Source organism: Mus musculus, chromosome 5 (assembly GCF_000001635.26).
Source record: "Mus musculus strain C57BL/6J chromosome 5, GRCm38.p6 C57BL/6J".
Classification (NCBI taxonomy): Eukaryota; Metazoa; Chordata; class Mammalia; order Rodentia; family Muridae; genus Mus; species Mus musculus.
The window spans coordinates 73606147-73632616 of NC_000071.6; the positions used below are offsets into that span (position 1 = coordinate 73606147).

Below are 26470 nucleotides of genomic sequence, written 5' to 3' on the forward strand. Positions count from 1 at the left end.
CATGACTTGGGCATGAAAGCCCTTGCCCTGGGAGTGTAAAGACCTCACACCTGGCTTCTAAGACTATAGCTGACCTTAGATAGAGCTGACTTTGCCTCAGTTGTTTTATTGCCTAGTTCCTGTCAGTCTTTATGTTTGCATTCCTCTGTTTTGTGTAAGAGTCATTAAGCATCCAGTAACCTCATTCTACCTTGACTGATGTGTCACTTAACTTCCCTATTTTCTTCTGTATTAAAAGTCTGGTGCTTGTTTTGACAAATTACATTCAGATACCACACTCCCTTGTTTCCCTGTCTGTCACCCTTTTCTCACCAACTCCTGCCCACCTGTAACCAGAACCCTGATTTCTCCTGCGGATTGAGGGGGGCTGACTGAGGCTGGTCTGAGGCACACCATAACATGAGTAACTGTATTAAAGGGTCATGGCAGTAGGAAGGTTGAGAGCCACTAGGTGAGAGGCTCTGCGGATATAGGAAAGAAAAGAGAAGTCAAGACTACAATCTATAAACGGGTTTACTGGGTTGACACTGTGACAGTGTTGACTAAAAAAAGTGAATTTTGGAGCTCATATTTGTGAAGAGAAATTATGACTTTTAGGTCCCAGGATGGTGCAGATTCGAGCAACTGTGGTTGAGGGTGTGATCCTGGAATCTGGGTGGGAGACTGGGTCTTGTCATGGTAGAACTGACATCTCTCACGAGCTGATGCTTGGAGCAATAGAGCCCACATTTGTCAGAGCATTCCATCATCTACCCCACAAAAGCTGTTTCAGTCTCATGCCTGTTTCCTGCCTTTGCCTCCCAAGGGCTGGGCTGACAGAATGTGCCAGTGTGCCCAATTTATACAGTGCTGAGGTTTGAACCCAGGGGTTTGTGCATGGTGAGCAAATGCTCTACCAACAGAGCTCTGTCCCCAGCCTTGGAAGGTTGCCATTTACCAATGCTTACTTCTCTTGCGGGCACGATCCTCAGGACCTGAGAGATCTTCATCAGAATATGGTGGTGATGGTGAACTATCTACATTTGGGGATTCCAGGTCTCTAAGGGAGTAGTGCCAGTCTACTGCCTCAGACTGGGGTTCTATGTCACCATATGTGCCCAGAGTCTCATGATGTGATAACTTATGTCCTGGGAGTTGGGGCCACGTTGATCTATTCTCAGGGTCAAGGGAGCTAGAGTCATTTTCCTGATTTGTCTCACACACACAAGAGTCTGGACCAGAAATAAGAGTGTTTCTAAGGTGAGCTTCCTGCGCTTCACATTTCTCTGGAATCCTTTGCGATGTGAGGTCCTCAACACTTTCTGCTGATGTCACACTGTCCTTGTATTCCCCCAAGTTCCTGCTTGGGAGGGGCTGGCTGGTCCCATCATTCTCCACAGATGCCTGTTCCTCAGCCAAGCTCCTTGTGTCTTCAGAACCCTCAGAACTAAGGGTAAACAAAGAACCCTCGTCGGAATCAGACTCGTAGTTGGTCACCAAGTCATAATGAGGGTCAAAAGGAGCATCTCTCTCCACAGGCTCCCCAGTAGCAGGGATGACATAATGGCCACTGCCCCATCTTGGCCTAAGAGAGGGTGGGTCATTGTGTAGGACCTCGCTGTAGACATGGGAAAGTCTCTCCTCAGCATCAACCCCCTGGAAGCTTGGCTGCTGTGTGGCCAGTTCCCTAATGGAATTGCTCACTTGCCTTTCCTCAGAAGATCCCATCTGTGAGTCCATGGCTCCCAAAGGTTCAGGGCACCCCGTTTCCATACTCCCCTCAGCCTCTCTAGTGTTTGCATGTGCTAGAGTTTTGGAGAAAGAAGCCACAACATCTCTTGGCTGTGATGGGTGCAGGTCATCCCGCCTACTCTCGACAGAGCTGGGGAAAGTTCCCAGAGGGCCAGTGATGGAAGACCTGTCCATCACATCGTCAATGAGAGAATATTCCTGGGCCACTGTGTCATAATGTGCTTCTTCAAGAAAATCATGGTGATGCTGCACTGGTGAAATCGCCTTGTGTGCATCAGCGTTTGGAAGGCCATGGAGCGCAAGATGGGCTACAGGGCCACTTGGAAGCACGATGCTATCTCCACTTCTTGATTCATTGCTGTCCTTGAGTTGCTCTGGGCTCTGCTGATGACCGGGGTCTGTTCCGTTGCTTCCCAGCATCTGTTCTGATTGGACAGCACTGTGTGGGATTGGCTCTGCCACCCACGAAGGGTTCTGGTTCTCAGAAAGATGTAGGTGGTGGGTAGTTTGGTGTAGATCTGTCCCTTGGTACTCCATGTGTTGAGCACCTTCAATGTCGCCATGGAAGCCCTTGTTTGAGTAGGCATTATCTGAGCCGGGCCTTTTATTCGAGCATCTCTGTTGCCGTAGCCTGTCAATGTAGGGCCTTGCAAAAGCCCCCAGGCAGAAAGCCACCACAAACGTGATGAACACCGACAGGCAGATGGCCAGCTCAAGGGCTGGGGGCTTGTCATCCTTTCTGTCAGTGACCTGTTCATCCTGAGAATCTCTGAGTTCTACTGGGGACTGTGGCCACATCCCTCTGAGATCACCATAGCCATCCTTCGCCTCCTTCCCCAGAGCAGAAAGGTGCATGTCCATCCCTGCCTGGGGCCTCTCTGCCTTGCTCTGGATGAGGCTTTTCAAGTCACTTGGAGGAGACAGAAGAAGGTGTGTATCCCTGGATTTTCTGATCTGGTGAGTCTCTGCATTTGGCCTCTTGTTCTCTGTGAGAGGAAGATAGAAAAACACACTGACGGAGATGTTGGAATGACTCCCAGGCTTTTAGAACGTCTGTGAACCCTTCTCAACCTTTATCTAGCTATCTTTTTAAGCATATATCAGATGAAGAGCAATTTTATTCATTCATGTGTTCGTTCATTCACTCATTCATTCCTGTTCAAAGGTCACAGTGTGCATAGGGCTTTGTATACATTTTTTGTAAGACTGTGAGACATAACCTGGCTATTCACAGGCTCAGGAGTTTGTTTCTGGCTTCCTGACTCACTGATGCCCATAGAGGTAGAAGGAGGATGAGAGGGCTAACACATGGCTCCTTCTCCCTCCATGCCCTCAACTACTTTGCATTTGCTAGAACATTCTATTAACTTTATTGCACTTGCCTTAGTCTCGTGCCATAGCTGTTATAGGCTTGTAGTAGTATCAGTATTGCAACTGCTCTCCAGTTCTGGTAAACAGTAAAATATTCAACTGTGTCTCTGTACTCAGAACGCCAGTCCTGGCTGATCAGTTCCCTCTGCTCTTTATGATTGTCTTCTAACTTGGGAGCTATGGCCTAGAGTCTGCTTTAATGATAGACCCAAATTGGTCAGAGTTAAGGCTTTAAAAATTTTTTTCCCCATAAATCGTTTTCAGGAGAGTTAGTGTAGCAGAGGGATAAACCCTTCCCAGTTTGTCTTGCCTCCGTGGTATGGTCTGCTCGTGGGAAAGGGATGAGGACCAGATCAAATGTAACTTTACCTTTGAAATCTCCATGTGTGTGTACTGTACATAGAGGTCACACTGTAGAGGTTAGCAAGCATTTAGAATAATGTTTCAGACTTTACAGGCATTTCTTTAAAGCTGGGCGTGGTGGCGCATGCCTTCAATCCCAGCACTTGGGAGGCAGAGACAGGGGAATTTCTGAGTTCGAGGCCAGCCTGGTCTACAGAGTGAGTTCCAGAACAGCCAGGGCTACACAGAGAAACCCTGTCTTGAAAAACCAGAAAAACAAACAAACAAAAACAAAACAAAGCAAAACACCAACCCCCGCCCCCCCCAAAAAAAAAGAATTGGGAGAATTGGGATGAACTTGTGATATTTTGGAAGCTTCTAGGCAAGATTTCCTTTCTAGCTAGAGAACTGATTCATTTGTATGTGTCTTTGACCACGTGAAGAAAACCATCAGAAGCTAAGGGAAGCAGTGAAGTGATTGTCCTGTGACCCAGTTCTGTGCTGGCTGAGGGTGGTGTGGTGGTTGGAAAGAAAATGGTGCCCATAGACTCATAGGGAGTGGCACTGTTAGGAGGTGTGTCCTTGTGGAAGGAAGTATGTCACTGGGGGCAGGATTTGAGGTCTCAGATGCTCAAGCCAGGCCCAGTGTCGCATTCTGTTCCTGCTGCCTGCCGGTCCAGATATAGATCTCTCAGCAACATCTCCAGCACCGTGTCTGTCTGCACACTAACAAGGTTCCCACCTTAATGATAATAGACTAAACCCCGGAACTGTGGTTTGGTCCATCACGCCCAACTTTAAAGAAATGCCTGTAAAGTCTGAAACATTATTCCAAATGCTTGCTAACCTCTACAGTGTGACCTCTATGTACAGAACACACACACGGAGATTTCAAAGGTAAACTTATATTTGATCTGGTCCTTCATCCCTTTCCCATGAGCAGACCATACCACAGAGGCAACCCCAATCAAATATTTTCCATTATAAGAGTTGCTGTGGTCATGGTATCTCTTCAGAGGAATAGAACGATGACTAAGGCAGGTAGGTACCAGCATCCTTGCCTTTTCTAGAGACTGTCACTATATTTAAGGAGACTGCCTTCTTGTATTCACTCTTCAGGTCAAAATGAAACCATTTCAGAAATGAAGAAAAAGAGATGCCTCTCACTTACCCACAGACATGTTGCAGATGGCTTTCCATATTTCCCTCCAGGATGAAGAGGTAATGTTTTGGAAGTTGACATTGCTTTCACTACACTGCCACTGGTTATCAGCCAAGCCAAGTTCCAGGTGGGGCAATTCTAGAGCAATGGTCACAATCGGTACCAGAGTGGTCAGTGCATTGCTTCTGAGGTCTACCACCTGCTTGAAAAGAAACAAATTAGGTCAGTCTGGGCACGAGACAGTAGTACACACACACACACACACACACACACACACACACACACACACACACACACGGAGTTATACAGAGATATGGCTATGTGTATAAAAGCAAAAGCAATACGAATTCAGGTCTAGTAGAGAAGTCAGTGGCGACTGGGCTGAAAACCCTGCTCTGTCCACAAAGCCTCTGCGGTCTTGCAACTCATTTGCTTTCTGGGAGCCCAACTCCCAGCATTGCTTCATGCATTAGATGCTTGTAAAAGTTCTCCAGACATCTGGACATTTCATCATCTTTGTGTCTTATGAGTTATTACGTATGTTAAAATCCAAACTCACATGCTATTACTGTTCAGAGTAGCATCCAGGCCAAGAATTTCTCAAAACACCATCATCTTGGAAATAGCAGAGGACTATTATTGAAGAGGCTATGGAACCCAGGAGAACTGTGGTTCATTTACCATCTCAGGTAGGAGCACATGGCTCTTTGTGCATTTGTATTTGGCTGTTCAGTACCTGCAAGATGACTCATTTCTCCTGCAGAGTTACAGATGTGTGCAGAACCAGGGGACAGAAGTGAGTCAGTGGCTCAAGTGGCAGGGCAGGGTGGGGTGAAGCTGGACACTGCAGTGCATGACGTAGCAGAGAAAGTTAGGTTAGGTATGACAGTGGCTAGTGCTATGCTGGTGTGCTGTATGCCAGGCATTCTGCTGAGCGCTTTATATGTATCACCTCAGAGTCTCCCAACGGCTTCCACAGTTCCCCTTTCCCACAGAGGAAGAAGCTAAGCCACACAGTGTATTCCACACAGAACGTAGTCAGTATAGGGGTCTGGGTTAGCACAGGTACTCAGTAAAGAATGAAAGTTGTAAGTCTTAGGTGGTAGCACATACTTGTAATTCCAGCACTGAGGAGGTAGGGACAGGAGGATCAGAAGATAGAGGTTACAATAGTTTGAGACCAACCTGAGCTACGTAAGACTGTCTCAAACAACAACAACTACAACAACTACAACTACAACGAGAGGAGATGCCACAGGATTAGAGGACAAAATTTCAATGTTTTCTGACCTCGTAGCTGTGTGTCTTTACGTCAAAACAACCTTCTCTGAGTGACCACATTAGTCTGAAGGAGACATTTGAAGACTCTCAGGTGGTGACAGATGAACAGAAGATCAGAAAACAGAAAAATGCAAACCTTGCTTTAACAAAAGAGGACAGGTGTGACAACTAGACAGGTTGAATATTGTGCCAAGGTCAACAAATTCTCTCCCGTGCACCAAGAAAGGTCCAACAATTCACTATACGATCCAGGCTGGCTTCGAGCTCATGACAATCCTCTTCCCTTGGCCCCTTGACCAAGGCCAGTTTTTAAAATAGGTGTCTTAGATCATACAAATCCTTGAGGTGAGGGAAGCCAAAATCACTAGAAATAGAGTTGAGTTTTTCATGAACTTAATGAGGGTGATTTTCCTGTGCTGAGCAGCTATGCGGTCTTGGTGCTCCTGGAAGGCTCCTGAAAATGGGAGGCAGGGGGTCAGGATGAGGAGGAAATGCACTTTGCGTGGGCCTGGCATTGCCCATGGTCAGAAGCTCCTCTCATGGGTGCCTGGTCTCAGCATCATAGAGTCATCATGTTCTGTGAGCACGCATTTTCTTCTTAGTGTATTTTTCCATCTTAGTATTTCTCTCTCTCTCTCTCTCTCTCTCTCTCTCTCTCTCTCTCTCTCTCTCTCTCTCTCTAAATTACAAATCATGGCACTGAAAGCCAGTCTGGAGGAAAGGAAATGAACAAAGTAATTCAGAAAGAGTAATTTCTGAGAAAAGATGAAAATGGAATTATAACTTAGGAAAAGAAATCACCACCCTGCAGCCTTTGAAAGGTACATGTATTCCGGGAAGGCTGGGAGAGCGGGCAGTGTACTACAGCACAAATCACTGTGTCGAAGAAGAGCAAGATAAGATTAAGTTAAGAAAAGCTAATTTGAAACGTCAGTGAGACTTATTTCATCCTATTGAAGTATGCTGATGGATTTATGTTTTGGAAAATCTATTTGGCTTCTGGGAAGGTACCCCCACGTGAAGATGCACATAACAGGGCAGATGTGGAATTCATCTTCTGGAGGGGAGAGGCCAACCACTGTGATATGCAGCTCCCTGGTACCAAACATCTTCATCACGGTCCACCGCCAGTATTTGGAGCTATTGCCAACCGCACAGAAGGGAATGCCAAGCACAGGACTGGGGTAGGATTCCCTGGTCTGGTGAGTTGTGGATTATGGCTCCCCCCACCCCCGACATGCTCAGAGCTGATTTATAACTTGCCTATGCTAATTGTTTTTTTTTTAAAACCTTGAGCTTCGAAGACTCATAAAGCACAATAAAATATACAGGAGGGAACACACAGGACAAATTCCACTTATAGATGTGCCCGTAACCAGTACATGCCAGTTATGTTAGCTTCACAACCTGCCAGTCATTGAAGTAGGGAGCACACCCAAGTGAGTAGGGAGCACGGCCAAGTGAGTGGAGGACACAGCCAAGTGAAGTGGGGTTTTTTTCTGCTCTAATAACCTCCATGGCAGGCAGAAGCCAAAGTGGCTCCTACCTTCTGGTATTCGGGCTCTTAAGAAATGTCTTCCCTCCAGTGTGGGTGGAAGGTTTGATTCGGTTTCTAGCCAATCGTCTCCACCAGCAGCAATGGGATGCTGCTTTCACGACGACACTCCATAAAACAGAGGGCAGGGAATGTCAGAGAGATGACCATCTCCAAAGAAAGATGGTGTATCATGGGCAGCCTGGTGGACAAGCTTCAGGGCAGAAACCTGAGGGCAGACTTAACCCAACAGCTGATAAGGAGCTGAGCCCTCAGTCTAACCTCCCAAGAGGGAAGCCAATCCTGTCCACCTTGCTTAGGTGACTGTTTCCACCAGTGAGGCTTTCAGTGTGACTCCAGCCATGACACCAGTGACGTCTCTTGAGTGACCATAAGATTGAGGCTCCCCAGCTAAGCTGTGTCTGAATCCCTGCCCCAAAGACTTTGCCAGGTGATCTCCATGTGCAGTGTTAGCGCCAAAGCTGTGGTAAATCGTGATACATCAATAGACAACTAAGGTGGCTATGCTAGAGCATCTCCCGTTAGCCATCCCTCTGTTTATTCAACAGGTGTTTTCAAATGCACCCAGCTTAGCTCTAGGAAACAAAATCAGGTATAACATGCGCTCTGTAGGCACGTGATTACCCTTTGGTGTTGGTGGGGAGGGGGCTAGGCACGAATGACTAACTATGCAGCCACGGTGAAGGCTTCTGAAAAAAAGAGACTAAGGAAAAACTCCCCAAGGAAGTGACGTTCAACCAAAGCTGGAAGGACTCAGCCCTACCTCTCCTGGGTAAAGAGGAGGAGCAACTCGGGGTAGGAGAGACCCTAGGTGTAAGCAGGCAGGACAGCAATGCACAGCCTTGAAATAAGGCTGGAGAGGCAGGCAGGGGCCAGGCCCTGGCTGTAAAGTCTTGGAAGGGTTCTAAGCGAGAGGAGCAACACGGTTAGATCTGTGTGTTAGAGAGCAGCTTAAGTCACCTGGTGGTGTTTTAAGTGTTTCATACACAGTTAAGCTCATTCTGACAGGGAGCCATTATACAGATGGGAGACTAAGGAACTTGCTTGGGATGAGGTTGTGAGTCTAGGCTGGATTCCAGGCAGTGAGCGCCCCTCAGTTTGTGCAAGAGTCCGGGAGCAGCCCAGGCAGGTAGTGTCGTTGCTTTGTTTGCTTGTTTAAGACAGTATCTCATTCTGTGAGCCTGGCTGGCCTGGAACTCCCTATGTAGACCAGGCTGCCTTCAAACTCCTAAAGAACACAATTAATTCTTTGTCAACTGGTCAATGGAAACTTGAGTTGAGTTTAATTTGATTTTGATTTGGTAAATAATATAACAACTTTTCTTTCTCTCTCTTTCTTTCTTTCTTTCCTTCCTTCCTTCCTTCCTTCCTTCCTTCCTTCCTTCCTTCCTTCTCTTTCTTTCTTTCTTCTTTCCTTCTTTTCTCTCTCTCTCTCTCTCTCTCTCTCTCTCTCTCTCTCTCTCTCTTTCTCTCTCTCTTTCTTTCTTTTAGACAATGTCTCTTCTAAACCCACTGGCCTTGAACTTGGTATGTAGCTGAGAATGATCTTGATTGTAATGATCTTCCTGCTTCTGCCCCCACCCCTGATTATACTGTGTGCTGGAGAGTGGACCTAGAGCCCACGGTACTCTAGGCAGGCGCCTTATCAACACAGCCATATTCAGCCTAGTAAGTGACTCCTGGCTGAGAATTCTTATTAAGTTCATGTCCATTGTTGCGATCTTTAATTTTTTGAGCAGTAGACTTCAGTTGTTCCAGGAGGTCTTAAATAGCACACTTTAAACAGCCGGCACCCCTGCACACTGAGACACTCTTAAAAGGAAACAGCCCTCGAATCTAGTTAACCACAACCCTGTATAACTAAGACGGTTGCAAGATAGAATTTAGAACCTGTAATTTTTTGAGCCCTTTGAAGGCTTTGGGGTGAATCGTGCAGATCTTGTTGCTCTTTAAATAGATGCTTTCCAGCTGCAGGCAGCCATGAAAATCAGACAGCCCAATGTGAACTATCCTGTTGAATGACAGATCCAGACTCCGCAATGACTTCAGCTTCCACAGTCCTGTGAAAAGGAAAAGCAGATTAAAACCTAAACTGCTGCTATTTGCTGCTGCGTGGCGTGCAGTGAAAACTGGAGATATTAATGGCTCTCGAGTGGGAAGTTGTCAGAGTGTATTAACACTGTGAAAAAAAAATAAGTGGTCTTAAGAGAGACCAGGGCCAATTAGCATGTGAACTTATTGAACAAGAAGGGAAAAAACCGAAGTCAAAGTAGTATAGACTATCATCAAAATGTTCCTGGTGGGATACACATTACAAGCATATGCAGGTATGTATTTTGAGTAGGCAGAAATAAGGAGGTGAATCAAATTATTAATAGTCATTACAGTCTGGTGTAAGATGGCTGAGGGAGTGGAAGAGGGATATGGAAAAAGCTCTTTCAGCTTTATGTTCCTTGGGTTCTTTCTTTCAAATGATCATGTGCTATTTTTATCACACATGCACTTATTATTTATCTGTTGTGTATTTGTATGCTCATGGCGCAGTGCATGTACAGAGGGTAGAGGATAACTATCAGGAGTTATTCTCTTCTTCCACCAGGGGGCCCCAGGATTTGAACTCAGACCATCAGGTTTGGCTGCAGTCACCTTTTTTACCTGCTGAGTTGTTTCAGTAGTCTAGTGTGTGCTCTTTTTAACTAAGAATCAATTTTTTAAAATAAAAATCAAACCATGATTAAGTGAAGCGATTAACAGATGTTTGCTAATTTGGTTAACTGTGAGTAAAACCGAATGCTATCCCCGTGGTAGGACAGGGAAAGTGATAGAGGCTTTAGTACTACATAAATGAATTCTTCCAATTTTGAAATTGTCTTATTCAGTTTTTAAAGCTTTTTAAAAATAAAAGGTTCTCATTGTATATATTCATTCTGCATGGTCCTGTATTACATAGGAATATATTTTGTGCAAGTGTATACTGTATGTTGAATATTCACCCTCCATTCCTCCCCGTTTCTCCCATTTGTTCTATTGCAGGGGCTATTTTTTTTAAAGCTATTTTATTGGCTCTTATACCGCTACCTCCTTTCCAACCTTTATCTCACCCTAGTCCCTTCCAACCCTCCAACGCTAGCTAGGAGAGGGAGAATGTTAGAGGGGAAAGGGGGCATGGAACTCTCTAGACTACTTCCTGTTGATTAGCGATTTGGAGTTTCTTGGGGCCACTCCAGTCTTCATTGAGATTCCCCAACTTCTCCCTCTCAGCTCTTCGCTCGGGACCGCTTGACAAACTCCAGCAGCAGAGACCCTGAGCAGAGGGGCAGCAGACGCCACAGGCTCTCCCATTTATAGCCTCTCCAGAATCCCTAGAATTAAACTATCTGTAGCTGGTAAAAATCACACCCCTGCTAGTGCACGAGACAAATCGTAAGCACCTGCTGTGAAGCAGCCTCTTATCCCACACCTAGGATTAAGACAAGAACATATTCACAGAACATATCTGCATTTTTAAACAAACCAAAATTCTCACCACCGGTTCTGATTGTACTTCCACGTCCCCCACACACACATCTTTGTTTTTATCCACATCCATTCTCATAACTGTATCATTGGTATTATAGCTATTCTTAACTATTCTTAGATTTTTTTTTTTAAGGTAAAGAGATTGCAGGTGGGCTTTGCTTTCCAGCATAAGAATCAGACGGAGGTCTAGCCTCCGCCTTCCTGTTTCACTCTGTTCTGGGAAGTATGTAGACGTTCCGGTTGGCACTGAGAAGTTAGACAGAGAACGAGGTGCCAGTCACAGCAGCCTTGCAAACTTAATTCCTGTCTCCCAGGGAGGGGCTTGCAATTTCACATTTTCTCAGCACTGTTCTCAAACTGCAGTCTTTAACGTCTGTGTAGCAGATCAAGTTGGTTCCATCCCAGAGGGTTTATTTCCTGTCTGCTGTCCACACGGTATTGATGACAAGGCTGATTATGAAGAGAGAGGGTAACATAACTGAAATATGTAGCTGGGCTTTGCTACTTTGTGGGTTCTTTTTTTTCCTCCACCCTTTATCCCTCTCCCCAGTTTCACTGCAATCTTTTAGTGAGCAGAGAAAGAAGGATAGGAGAGAGAGAGAGAGAGAGAGAGAGAGAGAGAGAGAGAGAGATTTATCTGTGAATCTAACATTTTTTGTGTTCTTGTTTCTTCTTTGAGCATGACTAATAACAAGCTGCAACCAACCCTACCCACAACCAACAACCAACAACTCCATCTATATGAGCCCTAGCATTTCTATGCCTTCTCAAAAGTTCCCAGTATTCCAATCATCACACAATCACAGAAACTATTGGCAGCTGGCAAACCACACCTCTGTGCTCTGTTAGAGCACAAGGCAAATCATAGTCAGCTGCTACCGACGGTCTGAAGCAGTCCCATATCCCCACACTTGGGATCAAAACAAAAACATATCCTTATAATAGTTCTCTTTTTTAAAGACACCAAAATTTTAGAATTCTCACGACAAAAATGTCTGTACCATGCAGTCATATGTTTAATTGAGTTGCATAGATTAAGCAAGAGAACTTTAAATTAATAAATGTATCAAAAGATTATGATGGAGGCTCTTGGTGCTGATGGCAAATCCTTATCCTGGAAGCTTAGTATGGTGGAATAAGACATGTAGACAAGAAACATTATTTGTTAGACAGAATGGTTCATCGTCTACCACACCTCTATACAATTGACTGCTTGTCCTCCTGACTATCAAATGATCAAATCTTCCGTGAGCAGAATGCTGTGAACTCTTGTGCTGCTTGGGATATAGTATTTGGCTTACACAGAGATCCAAAAGTATTTAGCTAACATTAAGGAATCAGTATGAAATCGTTGTCTCTGGCTTCTCTGGAAAGATTAGGAATTCCGGCTTGTGTAAGACACTAGGCTGGAACTGATTAAAGGCTGCCTGCTTTAGATGGGAGCATGAGCTTGTAGAAAGCTATCATTTCTTTGAACTTGAGAGAGAGAGAGAGAGAGAGACAGAGAGAGACAGAGAGAGAGACAGAGACAGAGACAGAGACAGAGACAGAGAAAGAGAGGGGGAGAGCGAGAGAGAGTGGGAGGGAAGGAGGGAGGGAGGGAGGGAGGGAGAGAGAGGGAGAGAGAGAGAATGAGAATTGGTCAAGAAAACTATATCAAAAAGTGACGAGAGAGAGCCAAAGCTGGTATTACTTAGCACACATGTGTGTGAAATAGTGTATTACTTTGTAAACGTCTGTGCCTGGAGTCCCTGTGTAATGCCCTCTGTTCTGGGATGCCAGTGTCCCTTCTCCCAACTCTTCCCAGTTCTTCACTCAGCTCTTTCTCTGCTCTATTACAAGTGCCAAGAGGCATTTGAACTGAGAAGGAAGGCTAGTTGTCAACAACCTCTAGAGTTGAACACAACCTTTAAAGAGAACACATTTCTTCATGCAGAGGATATTCCTCCATATTTAAATGTGCAAACATATGGGACTGGGAGGGGCATGTAAGGCAGCGTTGGGAAGAGCACCACAGGTTCTCTGACATTTCTTGTGCTTGTCTGGCCTATTTAGAAATGTGAATTCATGCTTCCTAAAATATCCCAATGCTTAACTGAACTGAGTAAGTTTCTAAAAGCTCAGTAGAAGAAGAGCTTTGAAGGACAGGAAAAAAAGTATTTGAAGGTCCTGTTAACTGTGCACTCTTTTTCCTTTTTCAAGACAGGGTTTTTGTGTATAGCTCTGGCTGTCCTGGAACTCACTCTGTAGTCCAGGCTGGCCTCAACCTCAGAGGTCCACCTGCCTCTGCCTCCTGAGTGATAGGATTAAAGGTGTGTGCCAGCCACCACAGCCCAGCTAATTGGGCACTTGTTTATACTCCAAGCACTTCAAAAATCTTTCACTTTCAATGTTTACGGAGTCCCGGGGCTTCTTGCTATTTACAAACAAAACACCAAGGCAAGAACTTTTCCAGTGACAGGGTAGAAGGATCTGGGTCAAAACTCAGATCTCTTAACTATTCATGTCCCTGTATCTGTGCCTCAAAACTGTGCACAACAACAAAACCGACATGAGCAGATACCGAAAGAACTTGAGTGTAAAAAGGGGAGAAGACGGGATTCTTTAAGAACTCAATGGTGTCTTAGTTGCTGTTCTATTGCTGTGAAGATACATCATGCTCATGGCAACATAAAAAAGAAATGCTTATAAAAGAAAGCATTTAATTGGAGGCTGGCTTCTAGTTCCAGAGGTTTAGTCTTTCATTATCATGGCAGGGAGTAGAGCAGTGTGAATTCCAGAACAGTGCTAGAGAAGTGGCTGATTGCTCTACATCCAGATCTACAGTCAGAAAGGACTTGGGTCTGCCATGGGCTTTTCAAACCTCAAATCCCACTTCCAGTGGCACACTTTCTCCAACGGGACTGCACCTTCTAATCCTTTCAAATAGAGCCACTCCCTGCAGACCCAGCATTCAAATAGATGAGCCTAAGGGCCATTCTTATTCAACCTACCACATTCTACTCCTAGGTCCCCGTGGGATTATAGTCTTATCATAATGCAAAACTGCATTCTGTCCAACTTCAAAATCTCCATCATCTGTCACAGTCTCAGTACTGTTTGAAAATCCAAAATTCAAAATCTCTTCTGAGATTCATGGCAATCTCTTAACTGTAACCCCTGTCAAATCAAAATGAAAAGTCAGATCACACAATTCTAGCATTCAATGGCACAGGATTCAATGGCACATCGCCATTCCTAAGGAGAGGGAGGGAAACACAGTGAGGAAGTACTGGACCAAAGCAAGACCCGGAACCAGCCCGGCAAACTCCAAACTCAGCATGTCAAGGGCTCCTCAGATCTCTAACTTCTCTTATCTTTGTTGACTGCAACATACTGCTTTCTCTCGGGCTGTTTCCACTCCCTGTTAGCAGCTTTCCTCGGCGTGTATCCCACGATGACTCTGGCATCTCCAACGTCTTGGGGTCTCCAAGGAAACCAAGGTTTTGTTCTCACAGCCTCACCTAATCTCATCCCTGGGCCTCGGTGCAGGGACATCCCTGACGCCCACCTGGCTTTAGCGGCTTTCCTTAGCTGCAGAGGAAGATCCCATAACTTCTTTCTTGTATCCCTGACTCTTAAAGCCAAAACCACATGGCCAAAGCTAATAAGTTCTGCTGCTTGCTGGGGCTGGAACGTGGCCCCTTGTTCAATGACATCTGCAGCAGCAGCAGCTTCCTGCTGTGGATGGTCGGCTTTACAGCTGAAACTTTCCTTTAATTCTTTGTCATAACTTGAAAGCTGAACTGGGTAGGGTCTTGCCCCGAGGCCACCACTTCCTTTATTCCATTCAGCATCAGGGTTTTCTCTGAACCTTTGATCTCCTTGAGCATGGATCGAGCTCCGAGCTCCATTACCTTTCCTGGTGTTCTCTTTCTCCTCAAAGTGTGCGTTTTGCATTTCTCCTTGTCCCATGTGCTCTTTTTCACTGCAGATTTGCATAAGAGTCACCACTAGTAACTATGTGACATAGTCAATACTAGGCTGTCTTGAAGTCTTTTCTGCCAAGGCCATTAATCCAAAATGATGCGGTTTAGACTAAGGCAGATTCTTTTTTTTTTTTTTTTTGGACAAGGGCAAAAAGTAGCCACATATTTGCCAAAATATCACAATGGTCTCTAAGCTGCTTACTAACATCCTTCCCTTCTGAAACGTCTTGAGCTGGGCTCCCACAGTTTCCCCTAGCACTGTCTTCTGTGTTCTTGCTAGGGTTGTCCATTTAGAATAGGATTAGCCCTATTTAGAATGTCCACAAAGTCCTAAAGTCTTCCATCTTCCTCCAACAAACAGCATGATCAGGGCAATACCTCAGGGTCTCTGATACCAACTGCTGTCTTATTTTATTATTTTATGTGTATGATTTTTTTTGCCTCCCTCTGTGTGTGTGTATATGTGTGTCTATGCACATCATGTGCATTTCTGATGCGCGTGGATGTCAGAAGAAGATGTCGGGTCCCCTGGGACTGGAGTTATAGATGGTTATGAGCTGCCATTGCAGGTGCTGGGAATTGAACTTAGGTCTTCTGTGAGAACAACAGGGCCCTTAACCTATGAGCTATCTATCACTCTAATTCTGGATGGATCATTTTATATATGCCAAATGGATCAAGCGTTTTGATTAGACTATCACTTCAGCTAGAGTCTTATTGATAGCTTGTCTCCTTGATTTATTGATGAGGAAATGTTGAACTATGTCCCCCCCCAAGTATCCATATGTTTCATTATTAAGAACATTTATGTAGGATTATTACAGGTTATTATTATCTTTAAAGAATTAGCTTCCTTATCACTCTGTAGTACTCTACTTTATCCTGATAATTTTCTCATTCTGAGGCTTTTGTCTGGAATCACTGTGACTTCTCTGAGCTGGGAGGTGGCTCAGGGGATAAAGAGCTTCTGTGAAAGTGTGAGACTCTCAGCACTCTCATGACAGCCGTGCATGGTAGTGTGAGCCTGGAACCCCACTGCAAAGAGGCAGAGACATGTGCGTTCTGGGAGCTTCTGGCCGTCCCATCTAGCCAAGATGGTGAGCTCTAGGTTACGTGAGAGACACAGACTCAAAAAATAAGGTGGAGGGCTGGAAATACGGCTCAGTGGGTAAAGTATCATATAACCATGAAGACCAGACTTTGGCCCTCATATGAAAGAAGTCAGGTGGTGGTGGTAGGCCACCTACAAACTCAGCGACTAGGGGATAGAGTCAGAATCTCTGGAGCAGGCTGGCTAGGTACACTAGCCAAAACAGACCCCCCCCACCCCCACGCCAGGTTCAGTGAAAGACCTTGCCTTAGTGGAAGGTGGAAATCATTCAAGGAAGTCACTTGTCACACTTAGCATTAGCTGCCCACTTGACACATCCTAGGAGGGTTTGAATTGGTTATCTGTCTGATCAGGTTGGTTTGTGGACAGGTCTGTGAAGGATTATCTTGCTTGTTATAGGGTAGTCCAGACCATTCTTGGCAGCACCATTTCCTGGGTAGGTGATTGTTGCTCATGTAAGGAAGCTAGCTAAGGACAAGCCTTGAAGCCAGCAGCATTCATTCCTCCATGGTGTCTGCATTCGGATTTCTGCCCTGTCTTCCTACCAGACTTCTTCAGTGTTGGAATGTGACTTGGAATTTTAAGCCAAATAACCTCTCTTTCTCAGGTCACTTTTGGTAGGGTTTTTGTTGTTTTTGTTTTTGTTTATTTTTAATCAAAGCAACGAAATAAAACTAGAACAACACTCAGTGGCAAACTCCAGCCTTCACATGCATGCACATACACGCGCATATACCTGCATACACATAGTCCAAGCATGCATTCACATAGACACATGCATACCTCATGCATATACACGTAACATATTAAGATGGAATGCAATAGAGGAAAATACCCAGAATCAATCTATCTATCTATCTATCTATCTATCTATCTATCTATCTATCTCTACATCTATATCTATATCTCACACACAGACACACACACACACACACACACACGAATACTTTCCCTTTCTTTCGATGAGTGTCTATCTAGTAGTTTATCTCTCTCCACCCAACTTCATTGCAGTGTTTAGCCCCTCCCCCATCGTTGCCTATCTGCCAACAGGTCAATGATCAACTTTTACTCATCAATAAAAAAAATAACAAGAATTTACTATTTATGATAACATGAGTAGACACCAAGATAATTACACTGAAATAAAGGTGCTGGACTGAAACAAAAGCACACACAGATGCTCCATGATGTATAATGATCATCCATTTCAATAAACCCATCATAGGCTAAAAATATGATGTCAAAGTGACTTTAATATAATAACTAACCTACCAAACAAAATATTAAATTATTAATATTATAAACACTAACAGCTTAATATGCAGTGCACAGGGTCACTGGCTATTTACCCTCACCATCAAAAGGCTGATTGGAAGCCATGACTCTGCCACTGTCTAGTGTCAAACAAAACTATATATTATGTATCAAAGGTCCCAGGGGAACAAAAATAAAATGCAAAGCATGTTTAGGCTTTGTCTTTTACTGTCTATTGAATGTTAAACACAGGCCCCCAAGACCTGGAGTCTGCACGTAGCTCCTGTGACCCTGTCCCTAGTTAATCCTGATTGGTGAATAAAGATGCCCACAGCCAATAACTGGGCAGAAGAGACATAGGTGAGGGTTAGGTTTCCTGGGCTTGGAACCACAAAGAAGAAGAAGGTGACAAGGGGAAGGAGAAGAGTCAAGATAGCATGGCCCTGAGGGCTGCCCAGTTGGAGTTAAGGGCAGTCCAGATGGAACTGGTAAGTAATAGCTCTGGGTTTACCAATAGGAAAGTAAAATCTAATAATATAAAGGGTAGTTTATGGACAGCTGCCCAGCTATTGTGCTGCTTGAGGCTTATTAAAAATATAAAGGCTATGTGTGTGGTTTTTATCTGGGAACTCAGTGACAAAGGTGGGGAAGGAAACCCTGGGCCAGGATTTAAATAATTTTCTACAAAGTCCAGTTTCCACTGACTGTGCGTTGTTCTGTCATCACTGTAAAACCAAAGAGACATTCAGTTTGAACCAGCGTAAATCAAGCTCCATCTCTACTGTATGACTCCATCCATATAAATGTGAGCTTACAATGCAGGAGGGAAACCAGCGTTTGCTCGAGTTGGGGGGAGCAGAGAGCACAGAGGGTGTGGAGAAGCGACACTGTGGTGATGGCTCCGTCCTATCTGGAGAGGGGAGACGGCTTGCTTCCCAGGTCAGAATGGCTTACCATCAGAGCACAAGAATGCTTCGAACAAGCAAGGGTAGCGGCCTCTAACACTATGCAGGCCCACACAAACGTGAACACGGCAACATGGCAGCTGAGAAGTACCCTGAATTGCGCACAGATCTTGAACATCTGCGGATCGTCTGACTAACTTTTAATATTCAACTGTACCTGAGATCAAAGAAGCAACAAGGACAGAAGAGACTGGGGTGAGCCCCACAGTAAGAGCTACAGGGCTATCCATCAGCGCCAAAGGGAGCAAACGATCTCTGGCTCTCTTCCCCCCCCCCCCCTTTCTATGTGTTCATGGCCGGCCTCCTCTATTCCTCTACATTCTCTCTCTACCTCTTCTTCTCCCTCTCCCTCTACATTCTCTCTCTCCATCTCCCTTTCCCTCTACATTCTCTTTCGCTCTACATTTTCCCTCTCCCTCTACATTCTCCCTTTCCTCCCTTCCCCTCCCCTCCCCCTCCTCCTCTCCCTCTCCCTCTCTCTTTCTCTCTGTCTCTACTATCCCCTCAACTCCCCCATGCCCTAAATAAACTCTATTCCATACTAAAAAAAAAAATAGGGAGCAAACAGTGCTAAGCTATTTTATATGATGTCACTCTGTATTCCGGTCTTTTCACAGTGTGTATGATCTTTACGACCCTGTATACACTTCATTCTCAGAGATAAGACTTTCTTATGTTAAGTGAGTTGTTCATGGTCAGTAAGTAAACAGAATGCAGTAAGACATTTAATTCAACTTCCCTTATAAAGCCACCCCAAGGTTTCCCAAGAAGGGTGAGTTTCATGTGATATGGCATTTAGTATCAGGAACCTCTTCCAACTTTAGGAGATTCAAATTTTGTTTTGTTAAGGTACTGGTATGATTTTTACAAATGATCTTGTCTGAGTAGGATCTCCCAAGATAGAGTTAGGCGATTAGAGTAGCCCATCTATGTTTCCAGGGTGCATTTCTAAGTGGGGAAAAATGTGTTCCTTATTTGAGCTGCTGATGATGGGTAGGAGAGTGAACAAAGCTGTGCTGTGCTGGCTGGCCCTGGGACATCCTGCCTTGGCCCTGGGACATCCTGCCACAGTTAGATTCCATGTTTTCAGAGAGGAACATTCGATGCTGAGAGGAAAACTCAGAAGTGACTTTGAGGAAATGGAATTAACTACAGAACTTCATTCTGATGATTACCTAGGCTAGGAAGGAATGGAATTGAATCATCCAGCATCTAAGTAGCCAGAGACAGTCCTACTATTTCCTGGAAATTACATGCAGGTCAGTAAGTAAAAGGGTGGAGACTGGAGTCTAGCCACCACCTCAGTGTCTTTGAACTATGAACTTCTGCATGCTTTTCCAAGTGCTCATGAGATAACATAGCACAAGGCCATTCTGACATTATGGCTTCATGTTCCAAGTACTAAAAACTGGAGTGGTGTCTAAAATGATCCAAGGTGAGGCATTTTATTCAGTATGTTCTCCCTTGCTGTGATGAAGGTGTATAAGTGACACAAAGTCTTGTCCTCTTAGCTTAATGTTGTCCATATATTTTATGTCTTTAGAAACTTTTGATTTTGAGAACAATGGTTATTTATATTTCTATAATCCAAATCCTGTGGGTAAAAGAATACAGAAAGCTTTTGTTTTATAAGACCCTGCATTTTCTTTCTTGCTCAATTCTGTTCATTTCTAATGTCAGCTCTTATCTCACTGCAGCCCTCTGGTTTGGGGTGGGAGTGGGCCCTAACGTAAGGACACGAGTCTGACCTGTCAGCTTCCCTGGAACCACAGAGAGGCGTTTGCCCCGGCATCTTCACTCCGTACAGCTTTGAAAATACCACTTGGTGAGGAACTTAGAGGCTGACCCCATTGCTTTAAACCTCTAAAGTACCATTGCTGTGGCCTGGGTATGTGCCCCAAGACGACATTGTTACAGGCTTAGCCCCCAGCTCAGAGCTACTGAAAGGAAGGGGAACCTTGATGAGATGGTGCTCACCTGGGGTTTGAGGCCACTGGGGACATGCCCCTAATGGGACTGCTAATGTGGAGTTCTTGTGCTCCCTCACTGCCCGATGCCACGAGGTCAGACACTTCTACCAAGGGCTTCTGTCGTGATGCTCAAAACAGGTCCCAGAGCAACAGAACCAGCTGCCACGGGCTGCAAACTGTGACCTAAAACTTTCTTCTTTGTAAGTTGTTCATCTCAGGTATTATGTTAGAGTCATATAAAAACCAGCGTGCTGATTTTCAGGCTATTAAACGTTACTACTTAACTTTTTAAAAGTTAATTAAGTTAAGCTATTCGAAAGTTCTGAATGGTAGGTAGAAGTATCATTAAGGTTAAATTAATGTCTGGCTTCTCTGTTGTATTGACCAGCACCTGATCAGGGTGTTTCCTCAATATAAAGCTTATTGGTGACATCATAGCTGACTCAACAAGATTACCTGACAATAGATTAATCAGTGTGTGATGCTGTAACTTTATAATAATGGGCTTTTCTGAGTGTCATATAAACAGGCACTATTTAAAGACACATGTCACAAATTATGAAGCCGCGTACGCTACATAGCTAGTTGCTTGAGAGCTGCCTTCTGCGGTGTTTCTCATTTATTACTGCTCGGGACCAGTAAAGCACAGTTAAGCAGACACACACAGCACTCTGCTCATGAATTAGAGTGGGTTATGGATCCCATTCATGACAGTAACTATTGAACATTTTAAGAGACAGTTGAAGGTTTAGAGAGAAGCAAATGAATCATCTATTTCTAAGTGTGCTGTCGTTTTCAATCTGTGCCAAGAGAGCAATAAAACCGAATATTTGCAGATCATTTTCAGCTTTCCAAACTATCTTTATGTCTCTTAATTGCTGCCATGTACTGAGCGTGACTTATTACATTGCAGAGGCACGAAGGAACCTTTACACTGAACCTTAACAATTTGAATAAAGCTTCTGGCGTTTTTGATTTATGATGAGTTGAGATACTTTATTATTATTATTATTATTATTATTATTATTATTATTTACAATGGTGTCCCACGACCACTGGTTCACACATTCAGTATTGTGTTCGATGTTACATGAGATATCTACCCAACGTTTTATCAGAAAACGGACTTTGTGTTCCATGGCTTTCTTCAAGCTACCTGCTAATATAAGTGTCCTGAGAAGGTCTAAGGGAAGGTGGGCCAAGCATCAATGCCTGGTGGATTATGTACCTGGTTAGTTTCTTTTCTGTTGTTGTGATAAACTATCTTAGTAAAACCAACGTAAGGATAAAAGGGATTTGGCTCACAGTTCCACAGGGCTGGAGCTCACTGAGGCTGGGGGAGGGGGCGTGGCCACAGGCAGGCAGCGGGCTGAATACCTGGCATCCAAGCTTTGAAAGAAAGGCAAGAAACCTAAACCCCGCCCCAGTGATGTGCTTCCTTCAGCAAGATTTTTGTTTTCTTTAAAAATTTCTGTGACCTTCTCAATCAGTGTCACCAAAGGACCCAAGTGTTCAAACACATGGGTCTTTGGTGGGAGTCATTTACTATTGGAACTCCAAGAGGTGTATATAAATGCATTTTTGACTTGCGGTATTTGTGACCTGTGATGGATTTATGGTGACTATAGACCAGGGAGCATCTGCATTATCTAGACGTTATCATTAGACGTATGAGCAGAAAAGCAAGAGAAAAGGGCAGGTCGGAAGTTGGGACACACCCCAAGCTGCGCGTCTCACTAACTCCTCCCCTCGGAGATGGGATTCAAGGTTGTGTGGCCTACCCTAGTCAGAATCGGAGAACCGCAAGGGGTGTTTCAGGGCACCAATCTGGGGCAAACTTCAAGTGTATGTGGACAGCAGGCCGTGAGCTCACATCACGAACGGACTGGATAAAATGACTATGATGTCCAGTCAGATCCACACATTACGTGTGCGGTGTCGAATCCTTCCTGTTTTGAAGGCATCGTTTGCCAGAGTTCTAACAGAATTCCAGAGGCAGGAGTGACTTGCTTTATTTTTCTGTTGTTCCCTCTATAAGTTTACCATTGGTCCCAACTCCCTGGAGAACACATCTGTCCCCAGGAGGGAGGGTCAGATCTTTTCACTTCTTTTCACCTGCTGATCCTGTGAGCTGTCTCCCCCTCTCCTGCGTCCCTGTCTCCAGTTCCTTTTTCTCTCCACTCGAGGAGAAGGCAGGGCTGTGCTATAGTTAGTCCCAGGGAAAGCTGAGGCAGAGAGCAGGGAATCGCCAGGGTTTTTCTCAAGGGGCTTTGAAGAAGCGCAAAGGGAAGGCTTTTCTCCAAACTGAAGGTCTGATGGGGGATGTTCTCTAAAATTCTGCCCCAGCTGAGGAGCAGGCCTTGGGGTGGGAAGAGGAGGGCTGGTGTGAGGCTGTTTTCTGTACCCCTGAAAAGACCCTCCTTGGGGCTCTGAATCAGAAACTCCCTTGTCCCAGAAACCTGCAGGGCGCATCTCCAGGGCCCAGGTTAAGCTGCCGCAAGACATTCTGGTTTTGGTTTCATACTAGGAAGTTTTACCTGCGACTATATCATATTGAGATATTCCTGATCTACATTTGGAGGACAACTAAAAGGGCAAGATACGTTTTAAAAAGAAAAATAATTGTAAATATGGTAACATGTTTAATTTAAATTGTTATATATTAAAAATACCTGTATTCATTATTTCTCACTGCTTGCACATATTAGTAAATATATATAGCAAACAAGATAGTGTAGCCAGGCGTGGTGGTACTCATGCATATCCCAGCACTTGGGAAGCAGAGGCAGGCAGATCTCTGGTCTACATAGGGCCAGCCTGGGCTACAGAGTGAGACTCTAGCTCATCAAACAAACAAGCAAGCAACTGCAAAAACCTAAAATATCAGAGATCCAGCATCTAGATATGCCTTGGTGTTTCTTGACAAACTCATACACTATTAATTCGAGTGGAAAAGTGGGACATTATGCGGCACTAATTGAAAGTTCCACTCTGGTAGGCAGTGCCTCTTGCCTTTATTGTATTTGCTCGGTCGCCACTCTGCTTTTTCAGCCGCTCCCTTGTAACTGAACATAAACACAGAACCCTTGTTGACATAAAACACCCGTGCCCCACATATTCTTTCTCTGTCTCGTGTATCCTTTCACATTGCTCACCTTTAGGAGTACCACTGAGTTGATTCCTTTGAAGGATCAGCACCTGGAGCCTGGGGAGCCGGCTGTGGGAGTGGCCTCCGTGGCGCTTTTGGTGTGAGGAAGGAGGCAGGGGCTGATCCAGCGAGAAGTAGTGGATAGCTTTGTTGCTGAGGTTTAGTATCTCCAAAGCATGTAAATGCGCCAGAGGGTCGAGGGTCACTTTCGATATGCGATGGTGAGTGCGGTCCGGAGGTTTTATGTGCCGTTCTTTTTGTGTGTGAGGCTGGAAGAGAACTCTAAAGAAGTAGAAACTTCTATCCATGGCGTCTGTGTTCTGTGACACGTGTCTTATAGAAGACCAGTTTACCAGAAGGTCCCCATTCCTCTGGTACTCGGGATTGAAGGAAACGCTGCTTTTTCTTGATGGGGTTGTCACTGTTTCCACAAAGCAAAGACCTGTAACTAGGATAGTAACTCTGACGTAGAAGTCTCTCATAATGCCTGGAAAAAGATAAGCAAATCAGGCCGTTCAAAATAACGTGTAAAAGGAAACAGCAAATCAAAAGCAGGAAATTGACTCTCTAATTGAAGATTTAGAAAACATGCTTAATTATCAACCGAAGTGAACATTTGAGTTCTTAGAAACTGGGTTCTGAAAAGAAACTACTGGAAAGGTGTAACTGTAGACTAAGATGACACGGTGCACGCTTAATGGAAAGACCTCCCTCTGTCTTCATGAAATCCACATTGACCAAAGCCTTACCTCCTCTGCCTTCCCAGTATCCTCCAGCCTGTGGTCTGCTCTCTAGTGAGTCCAACTTCCTCCTGCCAAAGCCTCAGCTCTGTGTCACCAGCATTGGGCAAAGTCTGCTATGCTTATCTAGAACAACCGTCATGTGGTTTATACCATGAATGACGGCAGCCTCACTAAAGCAGGAACCTCACAAATGAACAGAAAGTGCGATCACAGGCCAGGCACTGGAGTCTGTCCTCACTAGAGCCACAAACTTTATGTTTATGGCTTTTGCTACTTTTCACACAATTTTAAACCCTTTTAAAATGTACACAAGGTAAATAAAAATGGTCATGAAAAGGGCGTTCTGCACCCAAGCCATGAGATGTCATACAATATAGAAATAAATGGTGAGTCTTTACTCCCCCACCCCCACCCCACTCTTGGGAAGCAACTGTAGGTTTTGAAAGCAGTGTGCCCACGCTACAAAGGCAGTATGCATGCAAGAAAGCACCTGCAAGAGGTGGGGGAAATGGATTTGTGAGATTTGCTCTGCGCTAAACCCTGCAAAGACAAAACCAGAATACAAACAATTTTTCTCAGCCACAAATCACCCATTCCTGCCTGGTCTCACTGTCACGTCTGAAATACTAGAATAGCTCTGCTGAGCTTCCTGCCCTCCTGCCCACTCTCCTCTGCATCATAGGTAATTCCAGGGATCATTCTACCCCCAATATTATTTTCCATATGCATTTTTTTCTCCTTCGAAAATTTTAAGTGTTTCTTTAATTGCCTATAGTCCAAATTCCCAAGGTAGGCATTCAGAACTTTCTATACCACAGCTACCTTGATGAGGCCCTTGCAGGGCAACGGCAAGCCGTGGCCTGGGCTAGGGATGCATGTGTCTACCTCACAGTAAAATGAGTTTTGCGTCTGCCTCTAACCCACGGTCAATGCCACTCCCCTCTACGGTCTGAAGAGTGCACATCCGTCAAGTCTCATCTCAATTTGTAGGGTCTGAGCCTGCCTTTCTCACAGTAGCCAATGCTTTCTTCGCCTTTGCTTTCCCGATATTTTCAGTAACTACTGAGTGAATGCATTCAATTCCACTCAGCTTGACAGAATGTCAATGCCATCACACATTGTTAGCACAAAAGGGAAAGGAGAGCAAGTAGCCCCCCCCCCACCCCCCCCCCCGTGTGCCTCCTAGAGTTAAGGCTCTGGAGCCTGTCACTGGCTATGCTTTCTGCATGAATGAATGCACAGAATGAAGGACATTCTCACTGCAACTTCTAAACTTTTGTTTCATGCAAGGTCAACTCTCCCATCTCTCAGAGGGCATCTAAATTTAGGTACATAAACTGCAAAGGTGCCCTACCTACGGCAAGGAGTAAATTATAGTATGCCCCTTACGCAATACCAAAAGCTGAATTCATTTTCTTGGTCAGAGAGAGATTTATTTTGATGCCAACGCTGCAATCATTGTGCATACAACTGGACGTCAAGCTAATGTAATAGTAGCAAAAAAATTACAGCGATCATACTTATGCACATTCTTTCAACTCTGAAGAAAAAAATGGGGTTCAAACATACATTTTTAAAATGGAATATAAATGAAAGGTTTTTATAGTCTGGCCTTTTTCGAGGTGAAGAGATTGATACGTGAATAGATTTGCACTAAAAACAGGCAGATTAGTATAATTTTATGTCTGAGATGAAAAGAAGCATTATATTACATACAAATGTCTATGTGAGGTAAAAACCAAAAAACCAAAAACCAAAAACAAAAAACAAACAAAACAAAACAAAACCCAGAAAACAAACAAACAAAACAAAAACCCAAAAGCCCAAACCACCCACCACCACCACCACCACCACCAAACCCCACAAACGGGAGAACTCCAGAGGAAAGTACAGGTAATTAAGTAGAAATTGACTTTTGAGACTCGTTTGGGTTGAAGTGTGAGGAAGTAGAAATAACTGGAGAACGTGTAGTCGGAGTGAGACCGAGAAGGTAACAGGAAAAACGGAAGTAGAGAAAAGATGAATTCTTCTCTAAGAAATTGGAAAAAGAAAGGGGAAACAGTGGATAGAAGCCCTTCCGGAAATGAGGCCCAGGAAGGGCAGGACGCTGCTCCGGGGGCCTACCTGAGGGTCCTTAGGTAGTTTCTAACTGGTCTGTCTCCAGCTGATCCAGCCAGGGGAGGATTTTAAATCTGTGCCCTTGAGACTCCGCCCACCTTACCCAGCTCTGCAGCCAGCCCAACCCTTTCATCTCTGGGCTCCTCCCTTACTGAGTCCACACCCTTTCCTCGGCCACTCGGAGAGAAGCCTTCTTCTAAGGCCCAGAAGGTGAGAATCTAAACTGAGATTG

The 26470-nt window shown here is 44.7% G+C and overlaps 1 protein-coding gene across 3 annotated transcripts; it reads right to left on the reverse strand.

Moving 5' to 3' along the window:
• Positions 1-495: 495 nt before the first annotated feature.
• On the reverse strand, positions 496-26275 carry Lrrc66 (leucine rich repeat containing 66). Of its 3 annotated transcripts, none has more exons than NM_153568.1 (5): positions 26245-26275; positions 23385-23864; positions 9333-9502; positions 4616-4805; positions 496-2717 (listed from the first exon to the last, which is right to left on the reverse strand). In NM_153568.1, the coding sequence occupies exons 2-5, from the start codon at positions 23857-23859 to the stop codon at positions 934-936; spliced, it is 2619 nt and encodes an 872-aa protein (NP_705796.1). In that variant the 5' UTR covers positions 23860-23864; positions 26245-26275; the 3' UTR covers positions 496-933. The 3 variants fall into 3 exon arrangements, with proteins under 3 accessions (NP_705796.1, XP_006504015.1, XP_006504016.1); XM_006503952.4 differs by lacking the exon at positions 26245-26275 and adding an exon at positions 24127-24303; XM_006503953.3 differs by lacking the exons at positions 9333-9502; positions 23385-23864; positions 26245-26275 and adding an exon at positions 5897-6543.
• Between the last annotated feature and the right edge of the window lie 195 nt (positions 26276-26470).

Coding starts and splice junctions, on each gene's coding strand:
- Lrrc66 (NM_153568.1), bottom strand. CDS start 23,859: ATGAGAGACTTCTACGTCAGAGTTACTATCCTAGTTACAGGTCTTTGC. Junction 9,503..23,384: donor ACTCAGTGGTACTCCTAAAG/GTGAGCAATGTG, acceptor TCCTTTTCACAG/GACTGTGGAAGCTGAAGTCA. Junction 2,718..4,615: donor CATCTGCAACATGTCTGTGG/GTAAGTGAGAGG, acceptor TTCCTCTCACAG/AGAACAAGAGGCCAAATGCA.